Here is a 13,172-nt window from a genome sequence, read left to right on the forward strand (position 1 = left end):
GATTAGATTAGATTAATACTTGTTCCAAAGATCATGAATACGAGACTTCGTAATGATGTGGAACGTGTCAGGTTAATAAAAGATGTCTGTACAAGATATTATATTACACCAAATATTGCATGACAATAATGTTTAAGTTTTTTTCCCTTAATTTAAAAATTCAGCCAATGGAGGAGTTGTCATCTAAAATTTCTTTTAATTTATTTTTAAATGTTAGTTGGCTATGTGTCAGGCTTTTGATGCTGTTTGGTAGGTGACCAAGGACTTTTATGGCAGCATAATTTACCACTTTCTGTGCCAAACCCTGCATTGTGAAGATAATACTTTCTCCTGGTGTTATAGCTATGCACACTGTTATTACTTTTGAACTGGGTTGGATTATTAACAACAAATTTCATAAGTGAATATATATACTGTGAGGTTACTGTGAGGATCCCTAGATACTTAAACAGATGTCTGCAGGATGACCGTGGGTGGGCTCCAGCAATTATTCTGATTACAAGTTTTTGAGCAATGAATACTTTTCTACTCAACGATGAATTACCCCAGCATATGATGCCATACGAAAGCAGTGAATGAAAGTAGGCATAGTAAGCTAATTTACTGAGATTCTTATCACCAAAATCTGCAATAACCCTAATAGCATACGTAGCTGAACTCGGACGTTTCAGCAGACCATCAATGTGTGGCTTCCAGTTTAACCTCTCATCAATGGACACACCTAAAGATTTTGAAAATTCTACCTTAGCCACAGACTTCTGTTCGAAGTCTATATTTACTACTGGAATTGTGCCATTTACTGTACGGAACTGTATATACTGTGTTTTATCAAAATTTAAAGAGGGTCCGTTTGCTGAGAACCACTTAATAATTTTGTGAAAAAAAATCATTTACAATTACATCACTTAGTTCTTGGTTTTTGGATGTTATTACTATACTTGCATCATCAGCGAAAAGATCTAACTTTGCATCTTTATCAATGTGGAATGGTAAGCCTTTAATGTACGAGGGCCGTTCAGAAAGTAACCTCCGATTGATTTAAAAATATACACCAAGTTAAATAAAAATATTTGAATATATACATCTTACAACTACATCTTTGCACTATTTTTCTACATAGTCTCCATAGCGATTGAGGCACTTATCGTATCTCTTTACAAGCTTTGAAATTCCTTCTGCATAAAAATCACCCGCTTGTGCCTGGAGCCAGCCTGTGACCGCATCTTTGAGGTCTTCGTCGTCCTCAAACCGCTGTGACCCGAGCCATTTCTTCAAATGCATGAAGAGGTGATAATCACTTGGCGCCAGGTCTGGGCTGTAAGGTGGATGGTTGATAACGTCCCACTTGAAGGACTCAAGAAGGGCCGTTGTTCTGCGAGCAGAGTGAGGACGGGCGTTATCGTGCAAAAAAACGATACCGGAAGTCAGCATACCACGGCGTTGTTCTGTATAGCCCGTCGTAACTTTTTTATTGTTTCACAGTACACGTCTTGATTAATGGTCGTACCACGTTCCATGAATTCAACCAACAACACCCCTTTGGCGTCCCAAAACACCGTTGCTATCAGTTTCCTGGCAGAAAAATCTTGCGAGCCTTTTTTTGGTTTGGTAGGCGAATTTGAATGTGCCCACATCTTTGATTGTTCTTTTGTCTCAGGTTTCACGTACTTAATCCAGGTTTCGTCACCGGTCACGATTCTGTTTAACAATGGTTCTCCTTCGTCCTCATAACGTGACAGAAAGTCTAATGCAGAGGCCATTCTTTGAGTTTTGTGGTGGTCGGTAAGAATTTTGGGCACCCATCGTGCACAGAACTTACGGTAACCCAATCTTGCTGTCACTATCTCGTACAAGAGAGTCTTAGAAATCTGAGGAAAACCAGTAGACAACTCCGACATTGAGAAACGTCGATTTTCACGAACTTTTGCATCAACTGTCTGAACGAGTTCGTCAGTCACCAATGATGGTCTACCACTCCTCTCTTCATCATGAACGTTTTCTCGTCCACTTTTAAATAAACGTACCCATTCACGGACAACTCCTTCACTCATAACTCTTGGTCCGTACACGGCACAAAGCTCACGATGAATAGCTGCTGCAGAATATCCTTTGGCTGTAAAAAACCTTATGACAGCACGCACTTCACATTTGGCGGGGTTTTCTATTGCAGCACACATTTCAAACTGCCACAAAAACTAAACTAGCGCAGGTACGACGTTCACTCGACCACGGTTTGATGCCGACTGACCTGTTGAGTGCGTGAACGTACAGATGGCGTCGCTACTCCCCCCACAACCCGCACTGTGACCAATCGGAGGTTACTTTCTGAACCGCCCTCGTATATCAAGAACAGTAAAGGACCTAAGATGGTAGAGCACTTGCCCGCGAAAGGCAAAGGTCCTGAGTTCGAGTCTCAGTCCGGCACACACTTTTAATGTGCCAGAAAGTTTCGGGTATACTCTGTGTGTGAACCGACGCCCACATTTTCTCATCTGTCTCATTTTTCTGGTCCTTCCAGTGGAGACGTACGTGGGCAACGACCTACACCTGTGGCGGCTGGACCGTCGCCAGATGGCGGCCTACCTCTGCATCGCCTCCAACGACGTGCCGCCCAGTGTCAGCAGAAGGATCGTGCTGAGCGTCAACTGTGAGTATGGGCAGCGCTGCGTGTCCAAAGCAAGCAGCCCAACACCCCTCTGCAGGTGCCTATGACACAATTACCACTTATTGTTATTTTTTCTTGTTTTTGTTATGCGTCAGGACTTTCTCGGTCTGTTTCAGCTACATTTCGTGGCTCAGTTTTTTGCTGGCATTCCAGTGCATCTTTAACTTGCGAAATATAGTGCCAGTATATATATATATATATATATATATATATATATATATATATATATATATATATATATATATATATATATTATTTTTATTATGAATTTGGCCAGCTAAAGATCGCATACAACTTAAGACTTATGGTGTTTCTTTTTCTTCCGTTCTTCCCAGTACTTCTTCATTTTCTCGCCAACTGCTCGTCTCTGCTCATCTGTCCACACTCTCTTGGGTCGAGGTTTTGGCGCATCTTCTTCATAGTTTGCGTTTTCTATAAGTAGCCTAACGTTATTCCTGTCAAGTATTATTTCTTCTGTAACACCTATTTTGTTGGCGTCATTCTTTACTGCTTCTATCCATCCTAGAGCGTTTTTCAGCTTACTAACGTAATTAAAAATTTTATTTGTAATACGTGTTTCTTCCATTCTTTTTAAATGTCCACAAAAATTTTGCCGTCTCTTCCTCATTGTATCTGTGATCTTTTCTGTATTTTTGTATAGGTCTTCATTTCTCCTTTTAATCCACCTACTTTCCTTGTTTTTCTCAGGACCTAGAATTTTTCTTAATATTTTTCTCTCTCTTTTTTCTAGTTCTCTTAATTCGCCTTTCTTATTCAATGTTAGGCACTCTGATCCGTATGTTGCTTGTGTCCTAACAACTTAATTATAATGTGTAATCTTTGCTTGTATGGATATTGATTTGTTATTGTAGTAGTTTTGTGTTAATTTATATGCAAATTTCAACTTTTTTATTTTTTCTTTATTTGTTGTGTTATCCAGTCCATTGGCTTGGATCCACTCCCCAAGGTATCTGAATCTATCAACTCTTTTAATTTATCCATACTTTGTTTTCATAAACTTTTCTGTATTATGTTTGTGTTCTATATACTCTGTTTTTTCGTAGGATATTTTTAGCCCAGTCTTTTCAGCAATCTCGTGTAACATATCAAGCATAACTGTTGCGTCTGATCGGTTTTCAGTTATCAATGCCATATCATCCGCAAAGGCTAAACATTTCACTTAAAATTTGTTCTTTCCTTGGCCCATGCTTATACCCTTTGTGCCTCTGTTTTTTAATGTGTTTTCCCATGTTTTTACTACTTTATCTAAAACCAAGTTAAACAGAATTGGGGACAGTCCGTCACCTTGTCGAAATCCTGTTTTGATTTTGAATGGTTCAGAAATTTCGCCTTGAAACTTAATTCTTGATGTTGTATCTGTGAGCGTTTGTTCAACAAGTCTTCTGGTGTTTTCATCTACCCCTGATTCATAAATTATCTGGAATAGTGTTTGTCTGTCAACTGAGTCGTAGGCCTTCTTCAAGTCTACGAAAGTAACTACTGTATTCTAATTTTGTATAGCTCTCACTCTCAAAATTGTTTTTAAATTAAGAATCTGTTCTGCACATGATCTACCTTTCCTAAATCCTGCTTGATAATCTCCTATATTAGGTCCTGCTTGTTCCTCTATTCTATTTAAAAGTGCTTTAGAAAGTGTTTTGTATGTCACTGGTAACAAGGATATGCCCCTGTATTTGTTGGTGTCTGTTTTATCTCCTTTTTTATGGAGAGGGTGGATCAATGCTTGTTTCCAGTCACTGGGTATGATTCCTTTTGTCCAAATGTCTTTAATTACTTTGTGAATTTTCTGACATGCGGATAAGCCCCCTAGTTTCCACATTTCTGCCACTATCCCATCCTCACCTGGTGCTTTGTTATTCTTCAATGCTTTGATAATCTTTTCTATTTCTTCTACTGTAGGTGGTTCCGACGGTGGATTTTCATGTTGTGGTTTTTGAAACTGTAACCTGTCATTAGGCTCCTCACAATTTAATAGATTTTCAAAGTATTCAGCTAAGATTTTACAGTTCTCTTTATTGCTTAAAACCATTTTTCCATTTTTATCTTTAAAATGTAAACTTGGTGACTGGAATCCTATTAAAACTTCTCTGAAATTCTTATAGAAGTCTCTAGTGTTGCTCCTTTTGAAATCAGAATCCATTTCTTCTAATCTGTCTTTGTCATATTTTCTTTTCACTGATCTGATGATTTTTGCTGTCTTTTTCCTTTCATCTTTAAACTCTTCCCAGTATTCGTGTTTCTTATTACTTTTCCATTTTTCCATGCCTTTAGTCGATTGTCAATTGCTTCATCACACAGCTCGTTCCACCATCTGTGTTTTGGTATTCTTCGTGGCTGTCTCATTTCTTTAACTGACTCTACCATTGTTTCTTTAATTTCTTCCCAATTATCCATTTTTCGTGTGTATAGTATATGACAGAATTTGTCCTACTTTTGCAGGAGAAATTTAGTGTTTACTCTTGGAAATCTTCTTGGTTTTGGTTTAGGTTTGTTTGGTTGGAACATGGTCTTTATTTCTGTCACATAATGATCTGAGTCTATGTTTAGGCCCTTCCTCACTCTGACATCCAAGATTTCCTTGTAGTTGCGAGTCGTTATTGCCACATGGTCCAACTGATATTCACCTTGATTTGGATTAGGTGATACCCACGTTTTTTTCTTTCTTGCAAGTTTCCTGAAACATGTCGACATTAATTTTAGATTAAACTGTCTACAAAAATCTATGAGTCTTTCCCCATTTCTGTTGGTTCTTGCATGTGCTGGATAATCTCCAACTACTGATTTAAATTTTATTTCTTTGCCAACTTGTGCATTAAAGTCTCCCACTAAAATTTTTATATGTTCTTTTGGTAATATGGATGTTTCGTGTTCAAGCATTTCCCAAAAATCATCCACTTTGTCAACATTTGTTCTGTTATGTTGGTTAATAGGTGCATGTGCATTAATAATAGTGTAGCTTTTATTGCCTGACTTGAACGTCAGAAATGAAATTCGTTCTGATGGGGAGCTAAAATTAGTTATTGATTCTGTAAGTTGCTGTTTGACCATAAATGCGGTCCCTAATATAGTCGTATTATTGGAATTTTTAATGGCTGGTTTTCCTTTGTAGATCCTGTATCCACCTGATTCAAATGCATTTTCATCCAGATACCTTGTTTCTTGAAGAGCTAATATAAGTATGTTGCGTTGATTGATAGTGTCCGTTATGTGTTTTAGTTTTCCAACTTTCATAAGTGTGTTGATATTCAGAGTCCCCAGTAGATGTTTTTTCTTGGGTCTTATCTTTGAAGAAGTACTAGGAAGGTCCGACTCTTCCTTACATGATGTTCTAGGCTCTCCAGAATCCAAAGGCCTAGTTGCACCGCCATGAATAGCGATGGAAGATTGGTTACTTCCTGGAGTAGTTTTCATTTTGAAATTTACCATCATGTCTTAGGTTATAGTTTGGTTTGGGGAAAGGTAGTTGAACCTTTCGATGATAAAAATTCAAGCATTTAGCTTAGAATTATAAGTGAGGCCGCCACTAACATGTGGGACGGACGCCTTTTGCAGCCGCCCACTTTGGGAACAGACGCTACAGTCTGGTGCTTTTATACAAAAGCCTGCCTCTTCCGCCAGTTCCGCCGTTCTGATGATCTTCATCGCCGCCTTCAATGCCGTTGAGGTCTTCACCGTTTCCCTGGCAAGGGACCCTCACGAGGTACTATCACCCGGGCCAGGTGAACCAAGGTTTTTTAACGAGGTGTTACTCCTCCCCCTCCTCCTTTTTCAACCGGGCTTGGGACCGGCTTTGGCGGACTTATATGCTTCATAACTTCGGTTCCGAAAGTTGCGAAAGCCGTACAGAAAATTGGGATAGAGATCAACATCAACATTGCATGTTGTACCACCATACTGCGACACCTTCAGAGGTGGTGGTTCAGATTACTCTACACACCGGCACCTCTAATACCCAGTAGCACGTCCTCTTGCACTGATCCATGCCTGTACTCTTCGTAGCATACTATCCACAAGTTCATCAAGCCACTGTTGGTCCAGATTGTCCACCTTCTCAACGGCGATTCTTCTTATATCCCCCAGAGTATTTGGTGGGTTAAGTCGTCCGTAAACACCACTTTTCAATCTATTTCAGGCATGTTCGATAGGGCTCATGTCTGGAGTACATGTAGCATGAATTTCGACGAATTCGGCGATGACGAGAAGGCATCCTCTCCTTGTTAGCCCGAAAACTTATTATACAAAACAGATTAACGAAGAGAAAAATTAAACAGTAACAATGAGTGAATAGGTAGATGATTCCTTGTAAAAATAAAGGAAAAAGTGGATGAGTCAGTCAGCCTGACGATAAATTCAAGTATTACCGACAGCAAAACAAAAAATACATCAAAAATATGCATAGAAATAAAAGAAAAACATTAACATAAAGGGCTCTTCATCTGCTAAAATTGAGGGATGAGAAGCTGGTAAGCCAACCGCTGCCCACTTTTTATAATGAAGAATAAACTACACTAGAATGCGGGATACATAAAGATTTACGCCACAAGCACAGAGATGTAATATATCACTGGGAAATGTCCATTTCGAAGGCCAGCAATGACGATTTTGTTACTCTTCTGGGCGGAAAGTGGAACACCATGGCTTAATTGTTTTCTTGAGAGTTCGGCTTGTATCTTAATTGCAATAACTCAGTCTTGTATTTTATGTTTCTGTACAAACATACTGCAAATACGTTCGGAGATTTTCACTTCTAACACTGGTAGCCATCGATAATACCTCCTTGGCGGCTGTATCTTCATATTTTTTTCCCTGAAAATCCCACTTTCTCTGTTAGGCAGAAAAACATAACGTGCTTCGAGAGATGAAGGTAATCCAAGGCATCGAGGATAAATTTGCTGACATTTTAGCTGCAGAAATACAATGAACAGCTTTCAGTAGCATCAGGAAGCTCTGCAGATGAGGAAGTTTGCGTCTGAAAGGCGATCGTTCCGTTCCCCGAAGATCGTAAATAAAGGTGTATCATACATGGTGAACCACTTCAACCTGCTTTTTCTAGCGAGAGTACACTGGAATATACACTCCTGGAAATTGAAATAAGAACACCGTGAATTCATTGTCCCAGGAAGGGGAAACTTTATTGACACATTACTGGGGTCAGATACATCACATGATCACACTGACAGAACCACAGGCACATAGACACAGGCGACAGAGCATGCACAATGTCGGCACTAGTACAGTGTATATCCACCTTTCGCAGCAATGCAGGCTGCTATTCTCCCATGGAGACGATCGTAGAGATGCTGGATGTAGTCCTGTGGAACGGCTTGCCATGCCATTTCCACCTGGCGCCTCACTTGGACCAGCGTTCGTGCTGGACGTGCAGACCGCGTGACGCGACGCTTCATCCAGTCCCAAACATGCTCAATGGGGGACAGATCCGGAGATCTTGCTGGCCAGGGTAGTTGACTTACACCTTCTAGAGCACGTTGGGTGGCACGGGATACATGCGGACGTGCATTGTCCTGTTGGAACAGCACGTTCCCTTGCCGGTCTAGGAATGGTAGAACGATGGGTTCGATGACGGTTTGGATGTACCGTGCACTATTCAGTGTCCCCTCGACGATCACCAGTGGTGTACGGCCAGTGTAGGAGATCGCTCCCCACACCATGATGCCGGGTGTTGGCCCTGTGTGCCTCGGTCGTATGCAGTCCTGATTGTGGCGCTCACCTGCACGGCGCCAAACACGCATACGACCATCATTGGCACCAAGGCAGAAGCGACTCTCATCGCTGAAGACGACACGTCTCCATTCGTCCCTCCATTCACGCCTGTCGCGACACCACTGGAGGCGGGCTGCACGATGTTGGGGCGTGAGCGGAAGACGGCCTAACGGTGTGCGGGACCGTAGCCCAGCTTCATGGAGACGGTTGCGAATGGTCCTCGCCGATACCCCAGGAGCAACAGTGTCCCTAATTTGCTGAGAAGTGGCGGTGCGGTCCCCTACGGCACTGCGTAGGATCCTACGGTCTTGGCGTGCATCCGTGCGTCGCTGCGGTCCGGTCCCAGGTCGACGGGCACGTGCACCTTCCGCCGACCACTGGCGACAACATCGATGTACTGTGGAGACCTCACGCCCCACGTGTTGAGCAATTCGGCGGTACGTCCACCCGGCCTCCCGCATGCCCACTATACGCCCTCGCTCAAAGTCCGTCAACTGCACATACGGTTCACGTCCACGCTGTCGCGGCATGCTACCAGTGTTAAAGACTGCGATGGAGCTCCGTATGCCACGGCAAACTGGCTGACACTGACGGCGGCGGTGCACAAATGCTGCGCAGCTAGCGCCATTCGACGGCCAACACCGCGGTTCCTGGTGTGTCCGCTGTGCCGTGCGTGTGATCATTGCTTGTACAGCCCTCTCGCAGTGTCCGGAGCAAGTATGGTGGGTCTGACACACCGGTGTCAATGTGTTCTTTTTTCCATTTCCAGGAGTGTAGTTTATGAAAGAAGTTTGGAATTAAAATGCTAATCTAATGTGCCTTGTACACGGTTGAATCCTGTATGTCTTTGGTGATTATTGTAAACTGAACGTGCAGAACTCAGTTTTGGAAATAAATTACATTTTTTTTCTTTTTATAACTTTTTTAGTTACCATCTCTCAAGAGCCATACCATTCCAGTATACTTTATATTTTTTCACTCTCTAATTGTTAATTAACTTTTATAATCATAGAAATAATTATTTTGTGATTAGAAAAAACTGATTGTTACCCTCAATAAATTCGAGTGTAACTTTATGTCCCAAAATAATTAATCTTCAGTTACATTTTGTGTAAGTAGGCTGTTTAGGTTTTTACATTGATAACGCCACGTAGCATTCTGTATGAATATCACTGGCTGTGCTGTGTACAGTCTGTGGCTGGTTGGCACTGTAGAAATACTCGCCATTGTAGCGTTGGGCAGTTGGTTGATAACAGCGCGTAGCGTTGCGCAGTTGGAGGTGAGTCGTCAGCAGTGGTGGATGTGGGGAACTGAGATGGCGGATTTTTGAGAGCAGATGATCTGGATGTGTGTCCATCAGAAACACTACATTTGTAATAATGGATGACATGAACTGCTATATATATTATGACTTTTGAACACCATTAAGGTAATTACATTGTTTGTTCTCTATCAAAATCTTTCATTTGCTAACTATGCCTATCAGTAGTTAGTGTCTTCAGTGGTTTGAATCTTTTATTTAGCAGGCAGTAGTGACGATCGCTGTATTGCAGTAGTTCGAGTAACGAAGATTTTTGTGAGGTAAAAATGGCTCTGAGCACTATGGGACTTAACTTCTGAGGTCATCAGTCCCCTAGAACTTAGAACTACTTAAACCTAACTAACCTAAGGACAACACACACACCCATGCCAGAGGCAGGATTCGAACCTGCGACCGCAGCGGTCACGCGGTTCCAGACTGCAGCGCCTAGGACCGCTTGGCCACTCCGGCCGGCTTTTGTGAGGTAAGTGATTTGTGAAAGGTATAGGTTAATGTTAGTCAGGGCTATTCTTCTCTAGGGATTACTGAAAGTCAGATTGCGTTGCGCTAAAAATATTGTGTGTCACTTTAGTGAATGTTTGTGTACGTCCAGTTTTGCTCAGCTGTTTGAAAAGTAAATAATGTAAGAGGCTTATCAGCACAGTAATTCGTTAAGTTTTGTAAGGGAACGTTTCATTTGTATATTAATTATATTATTCTTTTAATAGTAAAGATTTTCAAAGTAACGTTGTTCTGCATCTTTATGTTATTAGTAGTCTTTTGCTGACTCACAATCTGTCACTTCTGTTAGTCTACAGCAGTCAACTCTTAGCCAAGTTTAATCACAAAATTTTGTACTGCTGTCATACTGCTATCAGAGCAATGCCGTACATTACATTCAACAAAGTATTTCTCATAAGAAGCTAAATTGCTATACCATTACAATCGGCGCATTGCCGTCCTTTCAGTTCGATGAAACATTCTCTACACTTTTTCTCACTATTATGGAGGCACCATGCCGTTCTGCATTTGTTTATATCTGAATGCGTCATATAGACGTCCACTTCACATGGTTGCAAATAAAACAAACAAAACACCAATACATTTAGCTAATACATGGAGACGTAATAACATTACACTCACACCTTTCGCCAAATAACAGCAGCCCATACTGATGATTCTGATGTCCACGACGTGGTCTTGCATTGTAAAACTTCAGAGTATCCTAAGCGGTGGTGAGCTGAACAACTGATAGTTCATTCACCCACCTCCAACCTCAGCATACACCTCCAGTACAACTCCGTCAAACAAATTTTAAATAAACATGTTTTCATTCATTATTGCTATGTAAATACGTAATACATTGTGTTTATAAACATAGCATCTGTTTACATCGTTCTACTGTTCCACGACAGTGTTTCATCAATGATTTTGTTTTGGTAACAGCTGCAGCTCCATACAGCTGGGGCATTCCACTGTGCACTCTTTAAGAGATCAGCGCTTGCTCGTACCACCTGCTTCGCTAATGACATACACCGCTAGCCGGCTTCATCTCTTATGCTCTTTAAATCTTACCTAAGGAGCCTTACTACTGCGATTAACTGATACATCGAGAGAACCTTTTTAGAACCTTGTTTCGGACACAATACACAAATACCCAATTATCAAATAGTTGCTTCATTCCAAACTATAATTAATCATTCCTTCTACATTTGAGTGTTATTGATGCTACACAAAGTACTAGTGCAACTCTATTCATGTAATGACTGTGTATTTTCGACTGACGTTCATATACGATCATTAGGTGACTTTGTAATACGTAGGGGCTAGTTATTTCATCCCCCCATGAACCATGGACCTTGCCGTTGGTGGGGAGGTTTGCGTGCCTCAGCGATACAGATGGTCGTACGGTAGGTGCAACCACAACGTAGGGGTATCTGTTGAGAGGCCAGACAAACGTGTGGTTCCTGAAGAGGAGCAGCAGCCTTTTCAGTAGTTGCAGGGGCAACAGCCTGGATGATTGACTGATATGTCCTTGTAAACCTAACCAAGATGGCCTTTTTGTGCTGGTACTGCGAACGGCTGAAAGCAAGGGGAAACTACAGCCGTAATTTTTCCCGAGGGCATGCAGCTTTACTGTATGGTTAAATGATGATGGCGTCCTCTTGGGTAGAATATTCCGGAGGAAAAATAGTCCCCCACTCGGATCTCCGGGTGGGGACTACTCAAGAGGACGACGTTATCAGGAGAAAGAAAGCTGGCGTTCTGCGGGTTGAAGCGTGGAATGTCAGATCCCTTAATCGGGTAGGTAGGTTAAAAAATTTAAAAAGGGAAATGGATAGGTTAAAGTTAGATATAGTGGGAATTAGTGAAGTTCGGTGTCAGGAGGAAAAAGACTTTTGGTCAGGTGAATACAGGTTTATAAATACAAAGTCAAATAGGGGTAATGCAGGAGTAGGTTTAATAATGAACAAAAAAATAGGAGTGCGGGTAAGCTACTACAAACAGCATAGTGAAGGCATTATTGTGGCCAAGATAGACACGAAGCCGAAGCCTACTACAGTAGTACAAGTTTATATGCCAACTAGCTCTGCAGATGACGAAGAATTTGAAGAAATGTATGACGAAATAAAAGAAATTATTGAGATAGTGAAGGAAGACGAAAATTTAATAAACATAGGTGATTGGAATTCGAGAGTAGGAAAAGGGAGAGAAGGAAACATAGTAGGTGAATGTGGATTGGATGAAAGGAATGAAAGAGGAAGCCGTCTGGAAGAATTTTGCACGGAGCATAACTTAGTCATAGCTAACACTTGGTTCAAGAATCATAAAAGAAGGTTTTACACATGGAAGAATCCTGGAAATACTAGAGGGTATCAGATAGAGTATATAATGGTAAGACAGAGATTTATGAACCAGGTATTAAACTGCAAGACACTTCCGGGGGCAGATGTGGACTCTGAAAACAACCTATTGGCTTATGAGCAGTAGATTAAAACTGCAAATGTGGGAATTTTAGGAGATGGGATCTGGACAAACTGATTAAACCAGATGTTGTACAGAGTTTCAGGAAGAGCATAAGGGAACAATTGTCACAAATGGGGGAAAGAAATACAGTAGAAGAAGTGTGGGTAGCTCTGAGGGATGAAGTAGTGAAGGCAGCAGAGGATCAAGTAGGAAAAAAGACAAGGGCTAGTAGAAATCCTTGGGTAACAGAAGAAATATTGAATTTATTTGATGAAATGAGAAAATAGAAAAATGCACTAAATTAAGCAGGCAAAAAGGAATACAAACGTCTCAAAAATGAGATAGACAGGTAGTGCAAAATAACTAAGCAGGGATGGATAGACGACAAATGTAAGGATGTAGAGGCTTATCTCACTAGGGGTAAGATAGATACTGCCTACTGGAAAATTAAAGAGACCTTTGGAGAAAAGAGAACCCCTTCTATGAATATCAAGAGCA

General features: G+C 41.2%; 1 protein-coding gene across 1 annotated transcript in view; it reads left to right on the plus strand.

The window, feature by feature from the left end:
• The window catches only part of LOC126195239 (lachesin-like), a 365,145-nt gene that overhangs the window by 234,034 nt on the left and 117,939 nt on the right, over positions 1 to 13,172 (plus strand). The window contains exon 5 of the mRNA XM_049933767.1: positions 2,519 to 2,647. Within this exon, the coding sequence (XP_049789724.1) occupies positions 2,519 to 2,647 (129 nt within the window). The remainder of the gene's footprint in view (positions 1 to 2,518; positions 2,648 to 13,172) is intronic.

The sequence above is a fragment of the Schistocerca nitens genome, chromosome 7 (genome assembly GCF_023898315.1).
Source record: "Schistocerca nitens isolate TAMUIC-IGC-003100 chromosome 7, iqSchNite1.1, whole genome shotgun sequence".
Lineage (NCBI taxonomy): Eukaryota > Metazoa > Arthropoda > Insecta > Orthoptera > Acrididae > Schistocerca > Schistocerca nitens.